The sequence below is a fragment of the Citrus sinensis genome, chromosome 9 (genome assembly GCF_022201045.2).
Source record: "Citrus sinensis cultivar Valencia sweet orange chromosome 9, DVS_A1.0, whole genome shotgun sequence".
NCBI classification, from domain to species: Eukaryota; Viridiplantae; Streptophyta; class Magnoliopsida; order Sapindales; family Rutaceae; genus Citrus; species Citrus sinensis.
The window spans coordinates 22,923,954-22,948,889 of NC_068564.1; the positions used below are offsets into that span (position 1 = coordinate 22,923,954).

Here is a 24,936-nt window from a genome sequence, read left to right on the forward strand (position 1 = left end):
TCGGGAGCCCTTTAATTAGTTTTTAATTTTTGTGAAACTAAACAAGTAAACATCACAAAAACGACAACCAAAATGAAGATTGACCGTCGTTTCATCTCCCTCTCAGTCTCAAATTAATTCAACTCCGACTCCAATTTTCAACCAAAAAAAAAAAAAACATGAGCTCCTTCACCAACCTAAACCCTAGATTAAAACCCTAGTCCGCAAACGTCGCCCTCGATTCAATTACATCTCGCAATTTTTATTCCCAATGGAAGAATCCCACAACATCCTTTACGAAGCCTTAAGCCCACTACGTGGCTCGCAGGCGTCCGACGACCCCACTCTCCGGCAGTCTCCGCCGCCCGATGAATTGGATCACTACACCGTGTTTCGCAACGAGATCTCTTTGACGGATCTCCATTGCGCTGCAGAGGAGTCCCCTGCTCAGGATTTTTTCTCCCTGGACGTGAATGAGAGTGGAGTCGATGACGTGGAGGAAGTCGAGCCGAAGACGCCACCGGCGAAGTCAGCCGAACCGAGGATGGAGAACAGATGGTTTAAAGGGAATAGTAGGTTTAAAAGTCCTATGCTTCAGTTGCATAAAGGTGATAAATTTGATTTGAATTGCGAGATTAACAGCTTAATTTGTGAATACTTGCAACAGGGTTTGCTTGCTTTGTGTGTTTTTGTTTAAATGTTTGAAAAAATTGAACTTTTTGGAATTTACCGTTGTGCTTGATTAGTTGAATATATGTTTATGCAATGAAGGTTAATTTCTTTAATATTTTCAACAAGTTTTTATGAATCTATTGTTGTGTTTTTATAAATATTCTGTATGTTATCATGACTTGTATCTGTTTGTAAATTGCAGAGATAGTGGACTTTTGTGATTTTCTATCTCCAACTTCAGATGAACGAGAGGTTCGCAACACTGCAGTAGAAGCTGTGTTTGATGTTATTAAGTATATATGGCCCAAGTGCAAGGTATGATAAGATGCTATCTCTTTCTTTTTGTCTGTGCTTTCTCTGATTTTGTGGTAGGCATGGTTGTCTTACTAATGTTGCTTTATAGCCTGAAGTTTTTGGGTCCTTCAGAACTGGGCTTTATCTTCCAACCAGTGATATCGATGTAAGTATGACGATTTTTCTGCATCTCTTCTTTGTGATTTTAGGAACTTTTTTCAGTGATTTATCATTTTCTTCATCTATTGTAATGTGAAACATAAGAATCTATGTTGTCTAGTACTGGGATTCATCAGTTTAATTAATTATTATCTGAATTAAGGCTTTCGCTGAATGCTTTGGTACTAGGTTGTGATTATGGAATCTGGTATCCATAACCCAGCAACTGGTTTGCAAGCTCTTTCTAGGGCATTATTGCAACGGGGCATTGCCAAAAAGATACAGGTGGACTTCCCTTAACAGTTACCTTCTTTTTGTTTTTTTTTTTTATTTATTAATAGAATAATTTTTAATGAATTGATCTATCCTCTCTTTAGGTGATTGCAAAGGCTCGTGTGCCGATTGTTAAATTTGTCGAGAAAAAAAGTGGTGTTTCATTTGATATAAGGTTTATTTCTTACCTTTTGCACCAGTTGCATCTAAAGCCTACATTGCAAATTTCATGTGTGCGATTTTGCAGTTTGTTGACATCTTGATTTGAGCATGCTTAGGCACTTTATGGATATATGTCGTGTCATAAGAATGGTGTGTCATACCTGGGGTCTTGTTGGAGATTAAAGGTTTGGTGGTCTGCAGTTGAACGGTTGAAGTTGGTTTCTGTAATTCAAGTTATGGCAAGAATGTTTTAGTCTGCTCTAAGAAATTGCTGCAAGTGGGACATATTTTCCATTGCCATGCTTGGAGGGTTTATTAATAATGCGTGATAGCGTAGAGATATTTATGTGCATCTCATTTAGAGGGATATGTGCGTTATCCACTCATCCTATTATTGTTCCTGCTTGATCAGAACTGTATCTTCTCTGCCTTCCATTCCTCTCTGATCATTTCGGTTATCCCAGTGTGAGTCATTCGTGACTATCCTAAGAATTTGGCTTGTTTGTCTTCATTTATTCTAACTTCTTGTTTAGTCGGGTTGTTTTCTAGTTTTGACTCTTTCTGTATTTTTTTATCTTTGAAAGTACTTTTTTCTGTTAAAAGAAAAATAAAGTCATAAAATTTATTTTTTCTGCATTTGTACAGAGATTAACATTCTTTTTCCTTGTAAGTTGTAACTGTAACCAAAGAGAAGCAAATGATGATAATTAGAAAAGAAAGGGCACTGTTCCATTTTCGACATCAATATATTATATTGGTTTTAATTGGTATTGTTACTTAATGGGTTTGTTGGAGACGTGGTTTTCTTGATGGAGGATTGAACACAAGCTTACTTCTTAATACATAAATTATACCAGATTAACAATTTAATGTGCGCTCACACACATACAAATAGTTGATTTTCCAATTTTATAATTTTATTTTTTATTTTAAATTGATTATTTTAAAAAATCTATAAGAAACATTTGAACGAGATGTTGAATACCAGAATCAATCAAGACGTTCCCTGTTAAGGCTCCGAAATGTGATATTATTAGCCAACGCTTTTGATGCGTTGTGTTTGTGCCGTCACCTTTTCCTTTTTCTTCTCTTGCTTAGTTTCTGGGTGTTTCTAATTGCATTTAGCCATGCATGATAGTACAGAAAAATCATTTTAGTGAGTCACCTGTGTGTTGATTTGATATCTTGCTCATTTCTTTTACATATTGGTGTTGTGGACTGGGAAAGTGAGAGTGCTGTATGTTGAGAACATCTCACTGTTGTCTTCAATGAGTGAAGGGGCTCATATTCATCATATTACTGAAGTTGGTCTGAAAATAGATTTATTGTACATTATCATCAGCTATGAACTCCATTTTTTTGTTGGGAATATTCATCAATTTTCTTCCACTTTGATGACAGTTTTGATGCACAAAATGGACCAAAAGCAGCTGAGTTTATTAAGGTTTGTTCCTCACCTATATTTTTACAGGACCTGATAGTGGTTGCAATTCTTTAATAAATTTCAGATGAGAAATTTTTTTGCAACTTTGAATATTACTCATGCATTACTCATTGGGTTTTGAACATCTCTCGGATAAGGCTTAGCATGCTATAACCATTAGTTGTATTAGGTTCTACAGTTTACTTGCTCTCATAAATGCATGTTGATGTGGAAAAAAGATGAGACGTGTGGAAATCATTGGTAGAATATGAAATTTTTGTTGGAAATTGTGAATATCACTGTGGCATTTTATATGTTTGCACGGAATTGATTATCTTGAAGTTATTAAAGGAGAAAGAAGATATACTTGTATAATCTTGTGAATTTTTAACTTATTAGCCTCCTTTGTTATCACTGAGTACCAAGATATTTTTGGACCTGTTTGGTGAGTTTGCTTGGTGTCTCCATCATCCTACTTCTTGGGCCATTTTTGGGATCTTGTCATCAGTTTTGTATTGCTGGTCTCTTTTTTTTTTTTATTGTAGTTGTGCTTCACCTAATAAATTGGTATAAAAATTATGCATTTTGTTACTATTATTGTGATGATGAATGTTTAGTTTTGGCTTTTCAGATTTACTCTGTATTTTGTTAAAATTTATTTGGTGTCCTGACAAGATTAAACTCTATATGCTTTACGAATTTACTGGTAAAATGTTATTTCTTTATGCGGTGCTGTATCTTTGTTTTCAAACTCAAATGCTTTATAAAAAATAAGAAATTCAGTACAACATATTTTATAAATTTTTATCCATTTAATGTGTGCACTATTTACTCAGGATGCATTGGCTAATTGCCCGCCATTACGTCCATTATGTTTGATCTTGAAAGTCTTTTTGCAGCAGAGAGAATTGAATGAGGTTAGGCTTTGATAGTGCTGTCCATTCTTTAAGGCTTTCTGTTATTACAAGTTGTTTAATTTTATATTTCTTTGAACTGTATAGGTATATTCTGGTGGAATTGGTTCCTATGCTCTCCTTACCATGATAATGGCAGTCTTGAAGGTAAGTTTATGTTGCATTCTTGGTTTTCACCTTGATAGGCCCTGTAATCTCACTGTTGGCGTTACCCTATGATATGTTTTTGTCTTTCTATCATCATTGTCTAATCAAAGGATAATTTGTAATTATTTTTTAATATTAGTTTAAGATTAAGATTTGGGAATGAGACCTGATGTGGCTCTAAAAGATATTTATTCCTGGAACTTAGAGAGCTAGCTAAAGTTTGTTCCTTGCATCTCTTCAGTTATATTTCAATACCTGAAACTGCATCAGAGTTCTGCATATTTAACTGCATCCTTCTTTTAGTAAATTGAAATGAAGTGTAATATGGTTCTTGGCAAACCTTAAAGTTATGTTCAGGAACAACTAGGTCCACTGTGTGTCATCAGTTCTGCACTGTAAAGGTCCCAATAGATGGTTTTTATGGTAATTTATGTCATTATGAAGAGCTCCTACGAATCAGAGTATATTAGGTTCGTTCCAGTACCGTTGTGACACAATCAAGCAGCGAGCTCGTCAGTGAAAGTGGTGGGCTGGGGTGAAGACTTAAAATAATTGATGCATAACCTTAAAAAAATTCCCTTCTCCCTATATTAAATTTTGAAATAAGTCTTCAAAATCCTTCATTCTCTTAGCCCATATGCCGGGCGCGCCCTTTTTCAATAATACCAGTCCTAAATTTCAACAAAGACTATTGTCTCATGATTTTTTGTTTCCCTTTTGGCTGGACTAATTTGGCAGTTGATGCAGACAGTGTTCTGTGGTTATTAATCCAGTCTGCTTAAGAGTTGCCAGACCTTAAGAATACATATATATTAATAGCCTTCAATTCTTATAATTGCTCCAAGTGAACTATTCATTAATTCACCAGCATTATGCATTATAATGGACATTTTTTTTTTTCTCAGATAGTTAATGATGTTCCTTATATGGCATATTTGCAGTCTCTCTACGAGTGTCGAGCTTCTCCAGAACATAATTTGGGAATCCTTTTGGTATGTGCTTGGATTAAACTGATATGTTGTTCTTCCAGTAGGTGCAGTGACTTACATTTCTAAGCCAGCTTGATTACACCTCTAGTGAGGTTGGACATGTTCATTGCACATGAAAATGCTAAAAAAGAATGATTTAACATTAAAATAAATGACTAAGGAATGCTGTTTGTCAGCTATAATTGTTGTAAATTGAGATATATGAACTCTATGTACCAACTGCTTTTTTTTTTTTTTAATTTGGTGAAAAAACAGGTGAACTTCTTTGATTTTTATGGACGCAAATTGAACACCACCGATGTTGGTGTATCCTGCAAAGGGGCAGGCTCCTTCTTTAAGAAGAGTAGCAAAGGGTAAAAAGAATGACAATCATGCCAACTACACTTATTTTTCAGTTAAAAATTATATTTTCTGATTGGTAGGTACTAACTGTCTTTGTTTCGTGGGTTCTCTTCTTTTAGGTTTACAAACAAGGGGCGACCATTTCTCATCGCCATTGAGGATCCACAGGTTTACTTTTAATTTTAGATATTTATTTGTTATTTATTGTTTGTAGGACAGCTTGAGAAACAATAGGAGGAATGGAGGATGTTTTATGAAATCAAAATATTTTCTTTTCTGATGTTTTCATTTTACTTTAAGTGCTTAGTTGGATATGTTCCCAAAAGAAATTGTGGTTGGTTTTTTATGAAGCTCGTAGTGAATTCTCAAACAGGGATCTTGTTATCCTTGGTACATCACCTCCTCATTTTACAATTTATTAACAGACTAAAGAGTATATGTAGTATTTTGTGAGTCACTTGTTTGATTTGTCAATAGCACATGAATTTATTAATGGAGTTCTGCCAGTGAACATTGACTCTTGCATTCTTCTGTTATTGATTAGTATTGCTATCTTTATGACAAAATAGGCTCCAGATAATGACATTGGGAAGAACTCCTTTAATTATTTCCAGGTTTGTGGAATAATTTGTGTCTAAATTCCTTTTGTTTTCTTGGCTATTGATGCAGTGTGCATGATCAATCATGTTTCTTCTCTTTTGCAGATTAAATCAGCTTTTGCAATGGCATTTACAACCTTGACAAATCCAAAGACCATCTTGAGCCTAGGGCCAAACAGAAGCATTCTTGGTACAATAATTAGGCCAGACCCAGTCTTGCTGGAGCGCAAAGGAGGATCTAATGGTGAGATAACTTTTAACAACTTACTTCCTGGAGCAGGGGAGCCATTACAAACACACTTTGGAGATCAGCGGGACATTATGTGCAATTGGCAGTCAGATTATGAAGAAGAGTCATTTCCCCGTGGAAATGGTAGTGTGCAGTCTTCTGGTAAAAAGAGGAAAGCTTTTTCTAAAGAGAAGACTAGTAAGAAGAAGACGGAAGAAACTGGGGAGTCGAAAAGCCGTGAAGAAGGTGGCTCAAAGAAGGAGAAGAGTGGTAAAAAGAAACGTTGGAGACAAAACCAAGGTCATGCAAATGGTTTTAGCTGATATATTGGTGGGTGCCCATGGAGTAGTTAATCCCCTTTCAAGCTTGCGCTTTGGCATGTCTACACCATTTTTGTATCAAGTTTGCCACAGTGGTTTTTCTTGATGCATTCGGTCATTTCATCAATCCTTGCAGGAGGAATGGAAATGAAGAATGCCACATAGTTTCAACATTCAAGTGGCAATCGTGCTGCTGTTGGGATGACTGAGTATATATGAATCTGAACTTGAAGGAGCCCAAATAAGTTGGAGAAATTCATATGCGTTCAATCAATTGGGAGTTTTGACATTTGAAAAGTAACCACAAGCAGCCAGAGGAGTTTACAGAGCACAATGTGTCCATCTAATCGATAGTTTTGATGTATTATTTCATGTGTTGCTCAATCGATTGTTTTGGCTTATATTCATGTATGTTCATTCATTCCCTTATTGGTGTATTGAAAGAATTAATAAAACAATCATTTTTTCTTCCCATAATACATGTGCATTGCAACAGGTAATGGGGAGTTATATTACTGTTCATTTGTTCTTCATAAACTGCAACGAAAAGAACCTTCACAGTCGATATTTTTCAGGTTAAGTTTTCTATAGGTTTTATATGTACATAGGCTTTGAGATTAACAATCCGTATCTTCAAAGTTTACGACATTTTATGTTTAAAGAACCTAAGAATTGTCTTCATGATTACAGTACGGATACTTAACATGCAATTAAGAGCACAGAATGAAAAAGAAGAAAAGCCTCAATCGATATGTACACGGCAAGGCAACACATGCTGAAGTGAAGAGTGGACTGGAGACTCATAAGCATAATACCTGCTCCTTTTCCTTTTATTCATTTGATATTGACGGGTGAGAATTTCTATGCTTCATCTTCTATCATTCTGACTTATCTGGAGGTCAATTGTCGTATCTGATCAGTTGACGAGCAATCAATCTCCATGGCAAAGTTTGTTTCATCTATTTGTCGTGCCTGCACAACCAACAGTATCAATGGCAAGCTATCATCAACCAAATCCATAACTGGGCAAGCAAATTAAGCATGGTTTTACAACCAATCTGTGCAGTGTATGATCATAACCAAGAAGATAACATGTACACGGACACGAGGAAAGAAAATTATTGAGTGGTAAAGTTACGGGGAAAAAAAAAAAAAAGTAATGTGAGTACCTCTGATTTGACATGCAGTGATCCATTTTGGTCAACTGAAAATCTTGCTGCAATTCTTGGGCAAATTGTCACCCACAAATGGGTTAATGATGGAAGTATCAAGTGACAACCCACTGGGCACAAGTGAACGAGTTTTGGTAAATTTAGAAGATTCAATAGCCAGACACCAGGCAGCACAATTTCTTTGCACTCTTCGACAGCATTATCTCCAACAAAGATTTGCTCCAACTTTTCACAATCGTCAATACTTAATTCTTTCAGCTGCTGAAGATCTCGAGCTACATTGACATGAAACAGACTTTTCAAATTGTGGCATCCGACGATAGATATCTCTAAGAGATTTGAGAAGCACGCCGCTTGCTGATGCTGTTCCTCTTCTTCATCATCTTGAAAGATGATTTGCTCCAACTTTTCACAACGTGCAATATCTAATTTTTTCAGCTGCTGAAGATCTCGAGCTACATTGACATGAAACAGACTTTTCAAATTGTCGCAATCGTAGATAGTTATCTCTAAGAGATTTGAGAAGCACGCCGCTTGCTGATGCTGTTCCTCTTCTTCATCATCTTGAACGATGATTTGCTCCAGTGCTGAGCACCATTCAATACTTAGAACTTCCAATTTCGACAGATGTCGAGCAAGAGTCGTTGAAAAGATACGTCTGAGTTTAGGGCAATTCTCCACTGATAGAATGGATAGATTTTGCGGGTTTATAAATTGCGAGGGACCTTTCCATATACATTCTAGTTCGGGTAAATCAGAGAACCTAAGTGTCTCTAGACTTGGGAATGATAAGAAATGTTCTCCTTCTCCTCCATCAAATTCAAAACCCTCAAGTTGAAATACCACTTGTGTTAAACAACCTCCAATTTCTAGAAGCTTCAAATTTTTTAAGCCATGCCGCATCCGAGCAATATTATTTACCTCCAGAAACTTCGAATCCTGGGAATACAAATCAATCCATGAAATTAAAATCTGTTGTGTTGAAATTGAGATATGAGATTTATGATATGAGACAACTACGCCAGGAAAAAAAGAAAAAAAAAAAAAAATAAAACAAAGGATGAAGGGACCTCAAATTGGTTTTCGCTCTTAAAAGCTATTGCTATTTGGTTATTAATAGCAAATAATATTGGTATTTGCTCTTAAAGAGCGCCTGCATTTTATATACACACACGTGCGGTGACGCTATCACTCATCGTAAAGATTTATAGATGTGGGGGTTTAGGAGTCAATTAATACTTGGCATGTCCCCAGGTTATGCTATAAATTTTGACTCCGATCGACATATGTAATAATTTGAGAATAGCCCCCACTTTATCAGTTTGAATGGTAAAACATTACAAACTTTTTATTCTGAAAGAATAAAAACAATAAACTTTAAATAAATTAGAAATTGTGAGAACATACCTTGCCTGCTGCTTCAAAAACAGTGAAAGACGGACTCGTGTTGCGACACTCATATATTGTCAACTCCTGTAGAGACGGCCACGTTGAATAATCACTTCCTTCATAGAAGCCCATGAAATTTGGAAGTTCACTAAGAGCTAAATTTGTGAGCTTAGGAAGCACGATATGGCTTCCCTCCCGAACAGGCATATTGTTATCTGCGACAACAATGTGCTTCATCGAGCTGCAGTTCTCAACAGAGAGTATCTCAAGTTGCACCAGGCTTCGAGCAAGGGACACTGTGAATAGACATGTCAACGCATTGCAATCACTCACCTCAAGAGTTTGTAGAGTATGACAGACTTCTTTGAATGCATTAAATGAGGTTAATCGAGAGCCTCGGATTTCTATGTGTCCATGTGAACCTGTTTCGCTAAAATACGAAGAATCAAACCCCCTAGAGTCACTAGGCAACACACTGATGTGATACCTTATCAATTTAGGAAAGGTAAAGTCCTTTGGAATGCATTTATCTTCTATGCTCAGTGACAGCATGGTCAAGTGAGATAGTGAATTCAGCTCGTAGAGGCTAGCATTACTTGTCTCTGCACCTGTCCCTTCAACGTTCCAAGTACGGAAGCTAACCTCACCAATGTACAATTCTTCTAATTGAGATAAACTCCGTATCACATTGGCAGGAATTCTTCTCAACCATCTACAGTCACGTAAATCCAGCAGTCTCAGTTCACCAAGCTCCCCTAATTCTTTCGCCAATTCATCAAAAAAACTTCTCAAAATAAAAATCTCAAGCCTGCTCAATGTCCCGATGGAAAATATGTCTTTTAATCTGCAATCATCTAGGCATAGAGATCGAAGATTTGTCAAGAATTGAAGTGACTTTACCGACATGACACCACAACCTAAATGAACAACTTTTAGCGCTTTCATCTCTACAAAAAATTGATCTGAAACTTCCACTTCAGCCCTATAATTACAATCGAAAAACAAAATTTCAAGCTTTGGATATGCCAAACTAACAGGAAGAACTTCTAATTCGTTGGCCATCAACGAGATTCCTGCGTATTGTTCAAGACCTTCATCTTTTGGCCACTGTTTCAATCCCAAGCCAGCCTTACTAAAGAACTTCTTCTCCTTAGATGCTATCCATAAGGCCACATCCCGAACTATGTCATGCATTTTCACAAGTTCTTCATTGCCACCGTCTAATAATAAACAAGAAGCCTTGAGGTGATTAATCGTTACACGCAATTGGCTCCTTGCTTCTTCAATTGTGTTGGCATCTTCGAACAAACCTAGCCCCTTTCCATAAATGACCAAATCCCCCAAAGGAATTTCATAATCTTCAGGGTATAGTGAACACAACAAAAAACATAACTTTGTTTCCTCACCCTTCAAATAATCGTAGCTCAATTTAAGAAGAGCATAGATGTCAGCATCCACATCCTCTACATCCACAAATTTCGCATTTTTCATCTTTTTCAACACTACATTCCATTCATCAATAGGCTTTCCTTTCAGAGCACTTCCTATAGTCACAATTGCTAAAGGCAGACCCTTGCATTCTCTAGCTACTTCTTTTGCCAAGTCATTTAAGGTGGGCAGTTCATCACCTACACATGCATTTCTTTTAAACAAAGCCAAACCTTCTTCTTCCACAAGAGCATTCAATGGAATTTGCGACTCACACTCCATGGAATGACACACTTGTTTCCGGCGGGTAGTTACAAGAATTCTACAACCACCACCTAAGGGAACTCCGATCATATTCAGGTCGAGTCTTGCCCAAACATCATCCAATATAATGAGGATCTGTTTCTCATCTCTCAATCTCTTCATCAATCGTGTTGCTCGTCTAGCATCACTCTCCTCGTCTAATTTCAAGCCTAACGATTCTGCTATCTGACCTTGAATATTTCTGACATTTGGATTCTGAGATACAGCAGCAAACACAACTTCTTTAAAAATACCCAACTCCAGCACTTTCTTAGGTACTTCTTTCGCCACGGTTGTCTTACCGACACCTCCCATGCCGTAAATCCCAACCATGTTGATCTTATCATCTTTCATCGCTTCAATAATCTGATCAAAAGTAGATTTTGTAGACTCGAATTGTACAAAATCTTTCGATGGAAAGAGCTCAATGCCTGGTGGAATGTGCCCCACTCTATCGAACTTGCCTCTGTTTACTAGATTCAACAATTTGCCTGTCATTTTTTCTACTTCTCTACTCAACCGATATCGCCAACCCAAATCAGGACACAACCCACTGAGACATGTCTTCTTTGCTTGTATTTCTCCTCCTAGCTTTTGAACGGCCGTTATGATGTCGCTTACTTCGTCAAGCCACTTTTGTACATCTTTCTCGATATCTTCAGCATTTCTTTTGGCTCTATTAACTTGTAGCTGCACACGATCTAATGCCAATCTCAAATTTTTATCCTCGTTCATTAAACTTTCAACGTTGCTTTTGAAACGAAATAAGTAACAAACTTGGTGTATGGTTGCTTCCACCAAGTATTCTCCAATTTTGGATAAAGCACCACCCAAAATTTCCGTTGCCATTTCAAGCCTAGTTAATATTAAAAGTTCATTAGGATATATGCAACCCAAGCAAGTAAATTATAAACAATATATGATTTGAGAATATTGGAAACTTTGAATTATACCTTGTTTCAGTAGATGCACAAGTGGAAAATTGCAACCTGTGGTGTGGATAATAATTAAAGCAGATGCCACAATGACAGCGTATCTGATATTAAGAGTTCATTAGAATTTATACGAAGTCAGAAAAGCGACATAGATTGAAGAAAAAGGGAAAATTTTCGGCATACTTTTTGTTTTTGCCCCCTTCCTTTTGTAAATGAACGACTATGAAATGACGATCTTGAATTATTATATATTTTAGGAACAGAAACACAATGACTGCCTATCTGCCTTTAAAAATGGGGTAGAATGTAAATGATGCAAGAAAAGCAGCAAAGAAGAGAAAAAAGATAGCTAAATTCTATACACAATGAATATTATCAAGCTTTCATGATGTTCCAAAATGGCATGTGAATAGAGCAGAATCAGAAGTGCTCTTACATTTCCGAAAGAACTACCATGGATTCAGCTCCAATTGCAATAGTTAACGCATACACCAGTTTATTTTGTTTCTATTCATTGTTTATTTTGTACAAAATAAACAAGTAATTTACACACGCTTCCACTAACAGATGATAAAGAATGGAATTATAAATTACATTAGGCCATTAACGCCTTCCACAATCAGTTAATATTATCAAGCTTTCTACGAAATGAAGTTGTAAATGCAAGTGAAGAGAGTAGAATCAGAAATTATCTCTTATTTCCTAAAGGAATCACATGTTATATCCCAAATTAAGCTTCATGTCTTATTGTAATTATCCATAACACTATCAAACACATAAAATTTTGTAGATTCATCTCTAATTAACTAAAGAATAATAATACCAGTTAATGCATAAGAACAGTGTCACGTACCTTTTCGTAAGGAGATATTCTCAGTCCTCGCCGCTTCACCTGGCTACCAATTACTGCTATTCCAACACAGTAATATTATGCAAAAGAAAGGGATAAAAAGGAATAAATTGTCCAGCCATAATCCATTTAAATGGTTGAAGAAAAGAAAGCACGAATTCATGGCTAGTGTACATAACAACAGTACCATCCGTACAATAGAAAACAAATCTTTGTTATATCCCTCAAATTCTTTAATTGATTTAATTTTCAACTCGTTAGATAAACCGCTTAACCAAAAAGCTCAAGTAAATGTTAGAGTTAAAAATAAATGTAGTATTAATCATTAGTAATAAACACATGTATTACCCTACAAGTTACATAAGGATACGATTATTTTAAAAATTATGTGGGATGCTAACTATTCTGAAGTATCAAAATTTTATTTCATTGCTTTAAGACAAAACTGTACATGGTACATAGATGACTATAGAAATTAAGAAAAAGGTAATAAGCTATAAATAATTTAAGAAAAAACAAAAGTAAATTCGATGTAGAAAGACAGTACCGAAAATTGGAGAAAGTTATCCTTGAAAATTGAGCTGCGCTTGAGCTTGATTAGAACTTTGCAAAGTCTCTGATTAGCAATAGGCAAGAAGATGAAGATAAGAAACAGAATTTGGCATGTCAAGCATCTTGATGAGTTAAATAAAAACATTTTATTCCAAGGTGACAGATGCACGTATTCTTTGCTGCTTTCACCATGAAAGTTAATGAGAAGCTAAAGGAAAAGAAAATGCCAAAAGTAAAGCAAAAGATGATAATAAAGGAATGTTGTGTTCCCAAGAAATTCCTTCCTTATTTCCTTTTTTTCCCTTTTCCTTTTTACTTTTTTTTTAAAAAAAAATTATTTATTAAAAATGTGTTGCAAGAGTGAAGCTGTCAGGTGACGTTTATATCTGTTTCTAAATTAAATCTCCTTGACATGGCCTCACAAAAAATTGAATCACTCATTGAGGGAGTGACAATTTAAGGCCGTAAAAATCAATCACAGCTTGTTTGATGAAGTTGATGTATGCCTCCTTAACATGATAATGAGCACATATGATAACATATATACGTGAGTAAACTATTAAGTAAAATTAATGAACGTGTGGGTACCTCTTATTTAGCTTTCACAGATTCATTTTGGTTTACTTAAAATCTTGTAGCAATTTAAGACGTTAAAAAAGGAAACACTCACGCATATTAAGTGGACTCGAACATAACCGAACTCAAAATTCATTATTAGTTTCGGTTTGGTTGGGTTAACTCTAAAACCCAATTGGGTTAAGTTTTGTAACTTGAACGAGTTACAATTCAAATCAGTTTAAAATCAACGAAAAAAAATGAAAAAGATCTCAATTAAAATCACCTAATCCAACCTCCTTCTCAATTAAAACAATCCCATCGTCCTTGAAGCCACGAAGGGGAAGCAACTGCACCTTCCCTTCTTCCTTGAAGCTGTAAAGTCTTTATGCTGACGTTAATATCCCACATTAGATGAGACGCAGCTCCTCTTGCCTGCTACTATATATTTTTGGGCCAAGAGCCCAATTAGGTAATAGAATTTGGGCTTTATTTAAAGATTTGAGAATTTTAGTGTCATGTCCAATATTTTGAATAATTTATACATATAATATAATCAATTTTTTTCTCTCTTTTGAAGCCAAAAGGAGCATTTTTGGCGGTGTAGATGCCCATTTATTGATGTCGAGTGTTGATCACCCGTCTATTAGTGGTGAATACAGTAGAAACCTGTCTATCAAGGATTACTACCATCCTACTGTGAGGTAAGGTTGAAAAAAGGTTAGGTTGGATCAAGTTTGCAAAAATCCAACCCAATCCACTATTAATCACTATAAGAAATTTGTCAAAGTAAGGGGGGTATGTGAGGACCAAGATAAAAAAGGATGAGCACGAGATAATACGAGTAATACACAACCTAGAGTGCAAAAGAAGGAATGAATATGAATATTCTTACCATCAATAGGCGCTACTTGACCCTAGTTATCCCCAACAAAAAGGAATTTATTTTTTCAGTCACCACTCGAGGTGAAGATGTTGGTTATGATCCTCCTTATTTTGGTCCTCGTCATAAAATAATATTGGTGAAAGTCCTTGGGGCTACTCCTTATCTGGTACAAATGCTTAATTTCATCAACACTAGGCTCCCCTTGCTCGCACTTACTCCATAAAATGAATAGACTAGAGAACACTCTCTATCCTTTCGGGTTTAATTGACTAGGAGCCAAATTTACCCTCCCCAGTATTCGAATTAATTAAGATTACAGGGCAAGCCTAACACCCATATTAAAATATTATAAGTACAACGTTACATATCCTCTTAAAGGACGATTATGTGTATCTTTCAGATTAGACACCTTAAGATATATGTCTTCAGATATATCATAAGCCTCCCGGAGTCTATCTAGAACACTTTCCTTAGTACTACACTTAATTCGTCTGTGGGGTAAGATTCGACATGAGATCCACCACTGAATTTTCTCTTTTTGGCTAGTTGAGCCTCTTATAGTGAGTGTTCGAGGGAAATATATCGAGGAGACCAGACGTGATGAGCAGGTGTCTGGTGGCAGAGTTCTGCGAGCAGGTGTGTCTTGTAAGAGCCAAGTAGCAGGGGAATAGGAGTAGAAATATTCTGCTCATCCACGAATATGCCATTCGCGAGGCCGGACTCCCGATTAGAGGCATAAGGTCATTCCTGCTAAAGGTCGAGGCGAGGAGACCCAGTCAACGATAGTTGGCAGGACGTGCGTTCCTATCCGAGAATTAAGGCACGAGGTCCGACTCCATTCGCCCACAATGGCGATAATGGGGCGTCCACATCTGAGAGTGGGGAGAATGACGGGCGTAGACTGCGGAAGACCGGGATTCAGAGGAAGCCTATAAAAAGGTAGCCAACGAAGGTAAAAGGGTTAGAATTTTTGCTATTTAGAACTAAAAAAAGAGAACTCTAAAGAACGGAGATTACAGAAAAGCCATAAGATCCGTGGCAAACGTTCCCGGAACCTTCATATCTGACTTGAGCGTCGGAGGGTTTATGCCGGAAAACCAACCGGCGTGCTCTGACTTGTTTCTGTGGACGCAGGAACACCTGGAGAAGAAAGCGTACGAGGAGAGATTTTGATCGAGGTGAGGTTGGTCGAGCAGATATCCTGGTCGTAGGAAGAGTGTAACCAGAATCTCGCATTAACATTTTGGCGCCGTCTGTGGGGAGCTGAGCAAAAAGCTTCTGTTGATAGCAAGAAGAGGAGTGAAGCAAGTGAAAAGCAATGGAGACAGGAGGAAGTAGTGCACAAGGGGGTGATTTGAGGCTTAACGATTCCGTGACGCTGAGGGAGATAGCCAGTGAAGCACGGGAAAAAGCCATGTTCGACCAGATGGAACGGATGGAAAAGCAGATGGAGACCCTGACAACCATCCTACATGAGCTGCGGAGTGAACGCAGGGTAACCCAGAAGAAAAGGGTGAGAGGTGGTGGAGTGGCACCAGGTCCTGATAGTGCGAGGAGAAGTCAAACCACCGGGAGATTTGGTGGTGAGAGAGATAACATACCTCTGCGGGGAGAATTTCATAGAGAGGAAGAGCAGTCCCCAACAAGACAGATTTTTGACGAGGACGACGGGGTGGCGAATGCAGAGAAAACGGAGTTGAGGCAACACTTGCATGATGTAGAGCAAGAGCGGGATCAAGTTGCAGCACGTGACCCTGGTCGTGCAGTGCAGCTGGAGGAGGAAGTGCGCAGACTAGCGCAGATAATTGACGACATGCAAGGAAGGAGCAGAGCTCCTGGTTGGAGGATAATGCTGGACGGAGAATCACCGCTCGTAGCAGAGATCATGAGGGCAATTATTCCAAGGGATTTTCGCCTCCCAGACCTTAGATACGCGGGAAGAACTGATCCGCTGGTGCACATAGAGCGCTTTAACGACATAACTGAGGTACAAGGATTATCTCAATCCCAAAGGTGCAGGGTGTTCCCACTATCCCTTGAGGGACGTGCACGAGAGTGGTACAGGAAACTTCCTCGGGGCAGCATTAAAACCTTCGAGCAGATGTGCCAGGAATTCGCAGAGCAGTTTAGTGGGGCGATGGCACCAGAAGATGACATGATGGAGCTGAAAAGCATGAAACAGGGGGAGCAAGAAACCCTTCGAGAATTCATCAAGAGGTTTCATCGTGCTGTCCTCGATTTGGGAGCCTTCAACCATCCTCAGGCACTAAGGGGATTGAAAGAGGGAGTGAAGATAGGAAAGCTGTGGTACAACTTGAGAAGCCCAGCTATTCAGTCATATGCGGCCGCATACGAGCAGGCTAAAAGAGACATAGAGATCGAGGAAGAAAAGGCGGCTCGGATTAAGACTGACCAGCTAGAGGGGTTGAAAAAGAAAGAGAAGAGGGCACCACCAGGGAATGGGCCGATCAGGAGGAGGGATCACCAGGCCTCAGGTAGTGGAGCAGGAGGTCGGGTAATAGCTTACCAGCCTCATCAGAGGCCACCACAATATCAGCGCAGCAGGGCGCAGCCTCCTCGTTCCCCAGCTAGGGAGCCTTGGAGAAGGCATGATTCGACATATGGTGGTCTTCATCAACACTCCCACGGCAGTAGAGGGAGCAGACCAGAAGTGTTGCCACTACCCCCAACTCAAAACGGAGCAAATAGAGAAAGGGCAGTACACTTGATCGACCAAAACCAGGACTACGGGCGGTATACTTCATTGAAGATGTCCCTGGATGAGGTGTACAAGGCCATAAAGGATCGAGGATTGCTGTACCTCCCTGCCCCAATAACAAAGCTACCCGACAGGAGAGATAAGGGACGCTATTGTAAGTTCCATGGCACTCATGGCCATACCACAGCAGAGTGTAGAGATCTCAAGACCCAGGTAGAAGATTTGGTGAGAAATCAGTACCTGGACGAGTTTATAGATGGGACCTTCCCAATGGTAGCCTCGACAAGTAAAGCGGAGCAGAGAGACAGGAACTTGAGGCGCGAGCAGCCTGCAGTTAGGGTGATAGCTGGGGGCCCAACATTGGCCGGAGATTTCAACAGGTCGAGGAAGAACTATGCTAGATACGCCATGACCAGCAAAGAGGTATTCTTCAACACCCCAACAGCCAAACGTGCAAGAGTAAGGCAAGTGCCAATTATGTGGACAGATGAGGATGAAGAAGGAATTCTGTACCCCCACGAGGATGCTTTGGTCATCAAGGCCACTATCGCTAGCAAGAAGTTTGACAGGATACTGGTTGACACAGGGAGCTCAGTTGACGTGTTGTTTAAGTCGACCCTGGAGGAAATGGGAATAGCAGACTTGAAGTTGGAATACACCAATACCTCCTTGAAGGGATTCGGAGGAGGAAAGCTGGTCCCACTGGGTGTGGTTGAGCTGCCTATCACAATTGGGAGCTCCCCGACAGAAAGAACTATGATATTAGACTTTGTGGTGGTGGATGAAGAAGGTCCATACCAGATGATCCTAGGTCGGCCGTTTCTGAGGATGAGCAAAGCGGTACTGTCTAACCATTATCTGGCTCTCAAGTACCGGGTGAACGGGGTAGTCGGGGTGGTACGAGGAGACCAGAGAATCGCTAGAAGCTGTTACTCCTCGACAGCAAGGGAAGCAATGCAGATAACATCCCTTGATGCCCGAGTGGAAAACAAGAATGGTAGACAAGAACCCGTAGAGGAGCTGGAGACCGTAAGCCTGGGACCAGAGAATCCGGGGAAGACGATCAGAATCGGGTCGAGACTTCAGGAAGAGCAGAAGCAGGAGTTGGTGAAATGCTTACAGGCTCATGCCGATGTGTTTGCTTGGACACATGAAGACATGCCAGGGATTGATCCTGAGGTAGCATGTCATAAGCTGGCGATAAAGAAAGGTGCTCAAACAGTAAGGCAAAAAAGGAGGTGTTTCAACCAGGAGAGGTATGAGGCTATAAATGGCGAGGTGGAAAAGCTCTTAAGAGCAGGGTTCATTCGGGAAGTCAATTATCCTGAGTGGATATCGAATGTGGTGTTGGTAAAGAAGGCAAACGGCAAATGGAGGATGTGTGTGGACTTCACAGATCTCAATAAAGCATGCCCGAAAGATAGCTTCCCTTTGTCAAAAATCGACCAGCTAGTAGATTCAACAGCTGGGCACGGCCTGCTCAGTTTCATGGACGCGTTCTCGGGATATAACCAAATTTCCATGTACGAGCAGGATGAGGAGAGTACTGCTTTTATCACTAACCAGGGTTTATTCTGTTACAGGGTAATGCCATTTGGTCTCAAAAATGCTGGGGCCACCTATCAGAGGCTGGTGAATAAAGTCTTTAAGCCGTTGATTGGGAAAACCATGGAGGTGTACGTGGATGACATGATCACCAAATCCAAAATCCCGAAGGATCATGTCGGACACCTCGAGGAGACATTCGGGCTTTTGAGGAAGTATAAGATGAAGCTCAACCTGGAGAAGTGTGCTTTTGGGGTCGAGTCAGGGAAGTTCCTTGGATTCATGGTAAGCCATAGGGGGATTGAAGCAAACCCCGAGAAGATCCAGGCGATCGTGCAGATGAGGTCTCCTCGTAACCTGAAGGAGAAGCAGAGCCTTACGGGGAGGTTGGCGGCATTGAGCCGGTTCATATCCAAGGCTACAGATAAGTGTCAGCCATTCTTTCAAGTAATAAGGAGGGGAAAGAAAATGGAATGGACCCCAGAATGCGAGGAAGCCTTCCAGAACTTGAAACAATATTTGCAGCAAGCCCCTCTACTATCTACACCGAGAGATGGGGACAAGTTATTTTTGTATTTGGCGGTATCGGATCGGGCCGTCAATTCTGTTCTGGTGAGAGAGAAAGAGGGAGTTCAGTATCCAATATACTACACCAACAAGGCCCTACTCGACGCTGAGACCAGATACCCACCGTTGGAGAAATGGGCGCTTGCCCTTGTGGTTGCTGCTCGGAAATTGAGGCCATATTTTCAGGCATTCCCCATCTCGGTAATAACAAACCAGCCATTGCGTCAAACTCTGCACAAGCCAGATGCTTCTGGTCGGCTCGTCAAATGGGCTATAGAGCTGAGCGAGTTTGACATAGACTACAAACCCCGAGCAGCAATAAAGGCGCAAGCAATGGCCGACTTCGTAGCAGAGTTCGCAGAGCCTGAAATATGCTTGGACCAGCTGGATGTTGCCTTAGATAGCAACGAAGCCCGAATATGGCAGATGTCAGTAGATGGGTCATCAGGGGAGCAGGGATCAGGATCAGGAGCAGGAATTGTTTTAGAAGGCCCAGAGGGGGAGGAGATCTCTTATGCGATAAAATTAGAATTCGCGGCCACAAATAACCAGGCAGAGTATGAAGCCTTGATAGCAGGATTGGAATTAGCTAAGGCCATGAAAGCAGATAGGGTTAAGATCAGAACTGATTCCCAGCTGGTCGCGAATCATGTCAGTGAAAGATTTCAACCAAGAGAGGAGAAGATGGAACAATACCTGAAGATAGTCAGGCAGATGATAGGGAAATTTGAAGCAGTGGAGGTGGTACAAATCCCTAGGGAGCAGAATAGTAGAGCATATATTTTGGCCAGGATGGCAGCGGTAGCAGACCCAAAAATACCAAAGTCGATCCCTCTAGAAGTGAAGACCAGACCGAGTATTGAGCAGAATTTGGGGGTGTTGCAGATAGAACGAAAATGTTCGTGGATGGATCCGATAACTTCATACCTTACAGACGGGGTATTGCCACCAGATAAGCTGCGAGCTCGGAAGATTAGAGCCCAGGCCTCGAGATACATGATGATCGACGGGGTACTGTATAGGCGAGGATATACATTACCCTTCCTGCGATGTTTGGATGAGGACGACGCAGATTACGTACTGAGAGAAGTACATGAAGGAATTTGCGGGAATCATTCTGGTGGGAGGTCCTTGGCCCACAAGGTTCTAAGGCAGGGATATTTCTGGCCGACAATGCACCAGGATGCACAAGAGAAGACCATGAGCTGTGTAAGCTGCCAGAGTTTTGCATGTTTCTCCAACCAGCCACCAGAGAAGCTCACCTCTATGGCCTCCCCTTGGCCATTTGCTCAATGGGGAATTGACCTGATCGGCCCGCTGCCAAAGGGACGAGGAGCAGCAACACATGCAATAGTTGCTATAGACTACTTCACGAAGTGGATAGAGGTAGAAGCCCTTAGCAGGATCACAGAGAAGAAAACAACAGACTTTGTGTGGAGAAACCTGGTTTGTCGATACGGGATCCCTTATGCGTTGGTAACGGATAATGGCAGGCAGTTCGATAATCACAGCTTCAGAGATTTCTGCCAGAACCTCGGGATAGAGCTGAAGTATTGCTCGCCTGCTCACCCCCAATCGAATGGACAAGTAGAAGCAGCCAACAAAACCATCAAGAGGCTTTTGAAAACCAGGCTTGGAGCAAAGAAAAGTGCTTGGGTTGATGAGCTATCATGCGTACTATGGGCATACAGGACAACCCATAAGACAGCAACGGGGGAGACACCGTTCGCCTTGGCTTTCGGACATGAAGCGGTCATACCAGCTGAGATAGGAACGACCACACACCGAACAGATCATTTCAACGAGCAAGAAAACGACGAGCAGATGTGTTTGAATTTGGACTTGCTAACGGAAAAAAGGGAGCAAGCAGCTGAGCGATTAGTCATTTACCAGCAGAGGGTTGCCCGGTATTATAACCAGAAGGTGAATGTACGACAGTTCAAGGTCGGAGATTGGGTGTTAAGGAGAGTAAATCAGAACACCAAAGACTCGACTCAGGGAGTGCTCGGTTCGAATTGGGAGGGACCATATAGAGTCAAGCAGCTAGTTGGACCAGGAGCGTACAAGCTGGTTCGCATGGATGGCCACGAGGTGAAGCGCCCATGGAACGCAGCACATCTCAGGAAATATTTCCAGTAAGAGTCGTTAATATTTTCAAGTTATTTCTGTTAGTATTTGCCGTTATTTATTTTATGTACAAACAATTCCATGTAAGTTGAATCCTGCAATTAATGGAACGTCGAGGAAATTCAGTCACTGGAAACCGTGAAAATTTCTAAGGCACGCAAAGGACTCGTCAAGTCTCAAAGCCTGTTTTATGGCAAGACAGAAGCCAAGCGTACCAGGATCTGCTCGACCACATGAAGGCGAGCAGACTCCAAAGCATTCGAAAAAAGTTCTAAGGCATGCAAAGGCTCATCAAGTCTCAAAGCCTGTTTTATGGCGAGACAGAAGCCAAGCGTGCCAGGATCTGCTCGACCACGTGAAGGCGAGCAAACTCCAAAGCATTCGAAAAAAGTTCTAAGGCATGCAAAGGCTCATCAAGTCTTAAAGCCTGTTTTATGGCGAGACAGAAGCCAAGCGTGCCAGGATCTGCTCGACCACGTGAAGGCGAGCAGACTCCAAAGCATTCGAAAAAGGTTCTAAGGCATGCAAATGCTCATCAAGTCTCAAAGCCTATTTTATGGCGAGACAGAAGCCAAGCGTGCCAGGATCTGCTCGACCACTTGAAGGCGAGCAGACTCCAAAGCATTCGAAAAAAGTTCTAAGGCATGCAAAGGCTCATCAAGTCTCAAAGCCTGTTTTATGGCGAGACAGAAGCCAAGCGTGCCAGGATCTGCTCGACCACGTGAAGGCGAGCAGACTCCAAAGCATTCGAAAAAAGTTCTAAGGCATGCAAAGGCTCGTCAAGTCTCAAAGCCTGTTTTATGGCGAGACAGAAGCCAAGCGTGCCAGAATCTGCTCGACCACGTGAAGGCGAGCAGACTCCAAAGCATTCGAAAAAAGTTCTAAGGCATGCAAAGGCTCGTCAAGTCTCAAAGCCTGCGCCATGGCGAGACCGGAAGCCAAGCATGCCAGGATCTGCTCGACCACGCGAAGGCGAGCAGAATCTCAAGCATTGAAGAATTCTCTAAGGCATGTGGCAAAACCATATGCCAAGCCAGAACCTGCTCAACCAGACGAAGACGAGCATGTTCTCAAACAGAAAATAACTCATGATTCCAACGCAAGAAAGTAATCAAAAACATCTTTATTAATTTGTTAATAATTAACAGAAGAGGTAATCTTCACAGATATTGTTCATTACAACACAAGAAATATGTTCAGGAAGATGGTGGATCGGTAAGCCGAGCAGCATCAGTTGGCTGGACCTCCTCAGGTGCAGGGGGAGTATCACCAGTTGCGTCCGGGGGGGTGCTCGCCTCGCCAACAACGGCAGGGGTCCTCGCCTCGCCAACGTCAGCAGGGACTACACGTGGAGGAAAATTTTCCTCCTCAATCACGATCGGTTCTGTCCCTTCGGCATCTTCCTTAGCCGCCTCCTCATCCATATGTTGAGCAACACCAGCTGCAAGGTCATCCATCTTCAGATCAGGGTGCTGCTTCCCGAGGACGGCCATGATACAACGGTAGGAATGCCGAAGTCCCTGGTCGTACTGGTTGTCGGCTTCCCTCTCCAAGTTTTCGACCTGAGCTTGGTGGGAATCGCGAAGAGATTCGAGCTGAGCCTCATACATAGCCTTTTGCCTTCGCAGATCCTCCTTGACCTTGTTCAGCTCCTCGAGGGTAATGGCTTTTGCTTGAGCGAGAGATTCTTGCTCTATCAGCTTAAGGTCCTCAACATTCAGCTCCCCTGCTTTCTTCTCGGCAACGTCAGCTCTGGTCGTCGCCGATTGAATATCCTCCTTTATCTTCCGGTCGTAGCGTCCAACCTTGGCCTTATAGTAGGTGGTCATGCAGCTGAGATGGAAAGCGTTGTACTGCATGGCTCCCACCAGCTCGCCTAAGGTGCAGCCATCAAAATCCTCGAGGTCTTTCTTGCTCACGAGTTTGGAAAGCTCGTTGAGATAGGGGGCCAAGTGCTCTGCTCGGTTGTCAGGTAGACGAGACTGAGGCCCAACAGGAGGAGAAGAGGAAGCAGGATCAGTGGCTGCTCCACTGGTTTCTCCGGCTTTGGCAGGAGGAGGAGGCAAAGTCTTCAAAGGAGAGACCTGTTGCACGATGTTGGCCCGCTTTGCAGTAGGGGCGTCCTTACTCTGGTCCTTCTTCGTGGCTGGAGGACGAGAACGTTTCCTAGTTAAAGCCCCAATCACAGCGTCCTCCATCTTATGGCCAGGAAGTATCAAGCGAAACTCGAGGAAGTTGTATGTAGTTAGCAGTTCTCGGCTTGAGCAGGAATTGGCCAGTACAGCCTCGACCCGTTTAAGCTGGTCAGGTTTGAGCGGGAAGTGAACACCCCAAGAACCTGCAACACAAACAAACTCTTGGTTAGGGACAAACCAGTAAAGTGCAAACAAGAAGGGAGACAAGACATCTAATACGAGCAGGCAACCTGGGACCACGAAATGAGGTAGGACGCGGAAGTCCTGCCCATCAACCTGTGCAACTTGACCCTAGGGACCCCCTGCAAAAAAGAACTTCCTCTTCCAATTCCGACCACCACCAGTAGGAAGATCGGTTATGGGTTTCCTGGTCTTGGTACTTGATTGGAAGTAATACCAGCCGGCGTCTTTGGGGCTGCTTTTCAGCTGGTACAGGTGCTTCACCTCATCGACCATGGGCTCGCTTTGGCAACATCTGTCCCACAGTATGAATAGACCAGAGAGCACTCTCCACCCGTTTGGGTTCAGCTGACCAGGAGCTAGATTTAGCCCGTTAATAATCCGGGCAAAGTAGAGTTGCAAGGGACACCTCAGCCCGTGCCTGAAACTCTCCAAGAACAAGGTAACATAACCCCTAGGAGGCCGGCTAGGGGTATCCTTCTTTCCTGGGACCTTAAGAATTATTTCACCAGGAATGCTATACCTAAGCCGGAGGTCATCGAGCTCGCCAAACGGGGTCGTGCACGTCATATAATCAATAGCGTAATCCCGCGATAGGGCTCTACCCCCTATTGTACTCTGCCCTTCTGGTCGCGACGCTCCTAATGGGGACACCTCACCAGAATTATCTCCTCAACCCTCACTCAAGGTGTTCTCCGAGCTTGAAGACCCCTCTTCATCGCTATGTCCGCTCGAGGAGGTTGTTTGAGGGGACATCCTCCTAGCGTTAGTGCCAACACTGGATCTAAGAGGCTCCAAGGGGATCCCGGGGTCAAAAGCAGGATCGGTGAGCAGACTAGGCAGGAAGTCCAACCCACCGTCGTCAACCTCAATGACCTTTTCTTTACCTTTCGACATTCCCTAAGCTCTAACCACAACACCACCACCAACTACTACCCAAACAAAAGAGAAGAGAAATTATCTATAACTATCCGAGACGAAGGAGATAGAAGAAATACCTGAAGTAATGGTTCAGTCGGTGAAAGACAGAG

At 41.4% G+C, this 24,936-nt stretch overlaps 2 protein-coding genes across 4 annotated transcripts; one reads left to right on the forward strand and one right to left on the reverse strand.

The window, feature by feature from the left end:
- Window positions 1-7,024, forward strand: LOC102623093 (uncharacterized). 3 transcript variants are annotated; one of them, XM_052433768.1, is made up of 14 exons: window positions 1-587; window positions 854-966; window positions 1,055-1,111; window positions 1,294-1,389; window positions 1,482-1,552; window positions 2,941-2,983; window positions 3,799-3,879; window positions 3,964-4,023; window positions 4,929-5,015; window positions 5,268-5,365; window positions 5,474-5,522; window positions 5,924-5,968; window positions 6,059-6,512; window positions 6,639-7,024. In XM_052433768.1, exons 1-13 carry the CDS (start codon window positions 251-253, stop codon window positions 6,503-6,505), a joined length of 1,584 nt encoding a protein of 527 aa, XP_052289728.1. In that variant the 5' UTR covers window positions 1-250; the 3' UTR covers window positions 6,506-6,512; window positions 6,639-7,024. The 3 variants fall into 3 exon arrangements, with proteins under 3 accessions (XP_052289728.1, XP_052289727.1, XP_052289729.1); XM_052433767.1 differs by having other exon boundaries at window positions 4-587; window positions 6,059-7,024; XM_052433769.1 differs by having other exon boundaries at window positions 13-587; window positions 4,965-5,015; window positions 6,059-7,024.
- Window positions 7,025-7,390: 366 nt separating this feature from the next.
- Window positions 7,391-13,304, reverse strand: LOC107175781 (probable disease resistance protein At4g27220). The gene is made up of 5 exons (XM_025096234.2): window positions 12,583-13,304; window positions 11,748-11,830; window positions 9,082-11,650; window positions 7,672-8,613; window positions 7,391-7,474 (listed from the first exon to the last, which is right to left on the reverse strand). Exons 3-5 carry the CDS (start codon window positions 11,641-11,643, stop codon window positions 7,391-7,393), a joined length of 3,588 nt encoding a protein of 1,195 aa, XP_024952002.2. The 5' UTR covers window positions 11,644-11,650; window positions 11,748-11,830; window positions 12,583-13,304.
- Window positions 13,305-24,936: the final 11,632 nt, after the last annotated feature.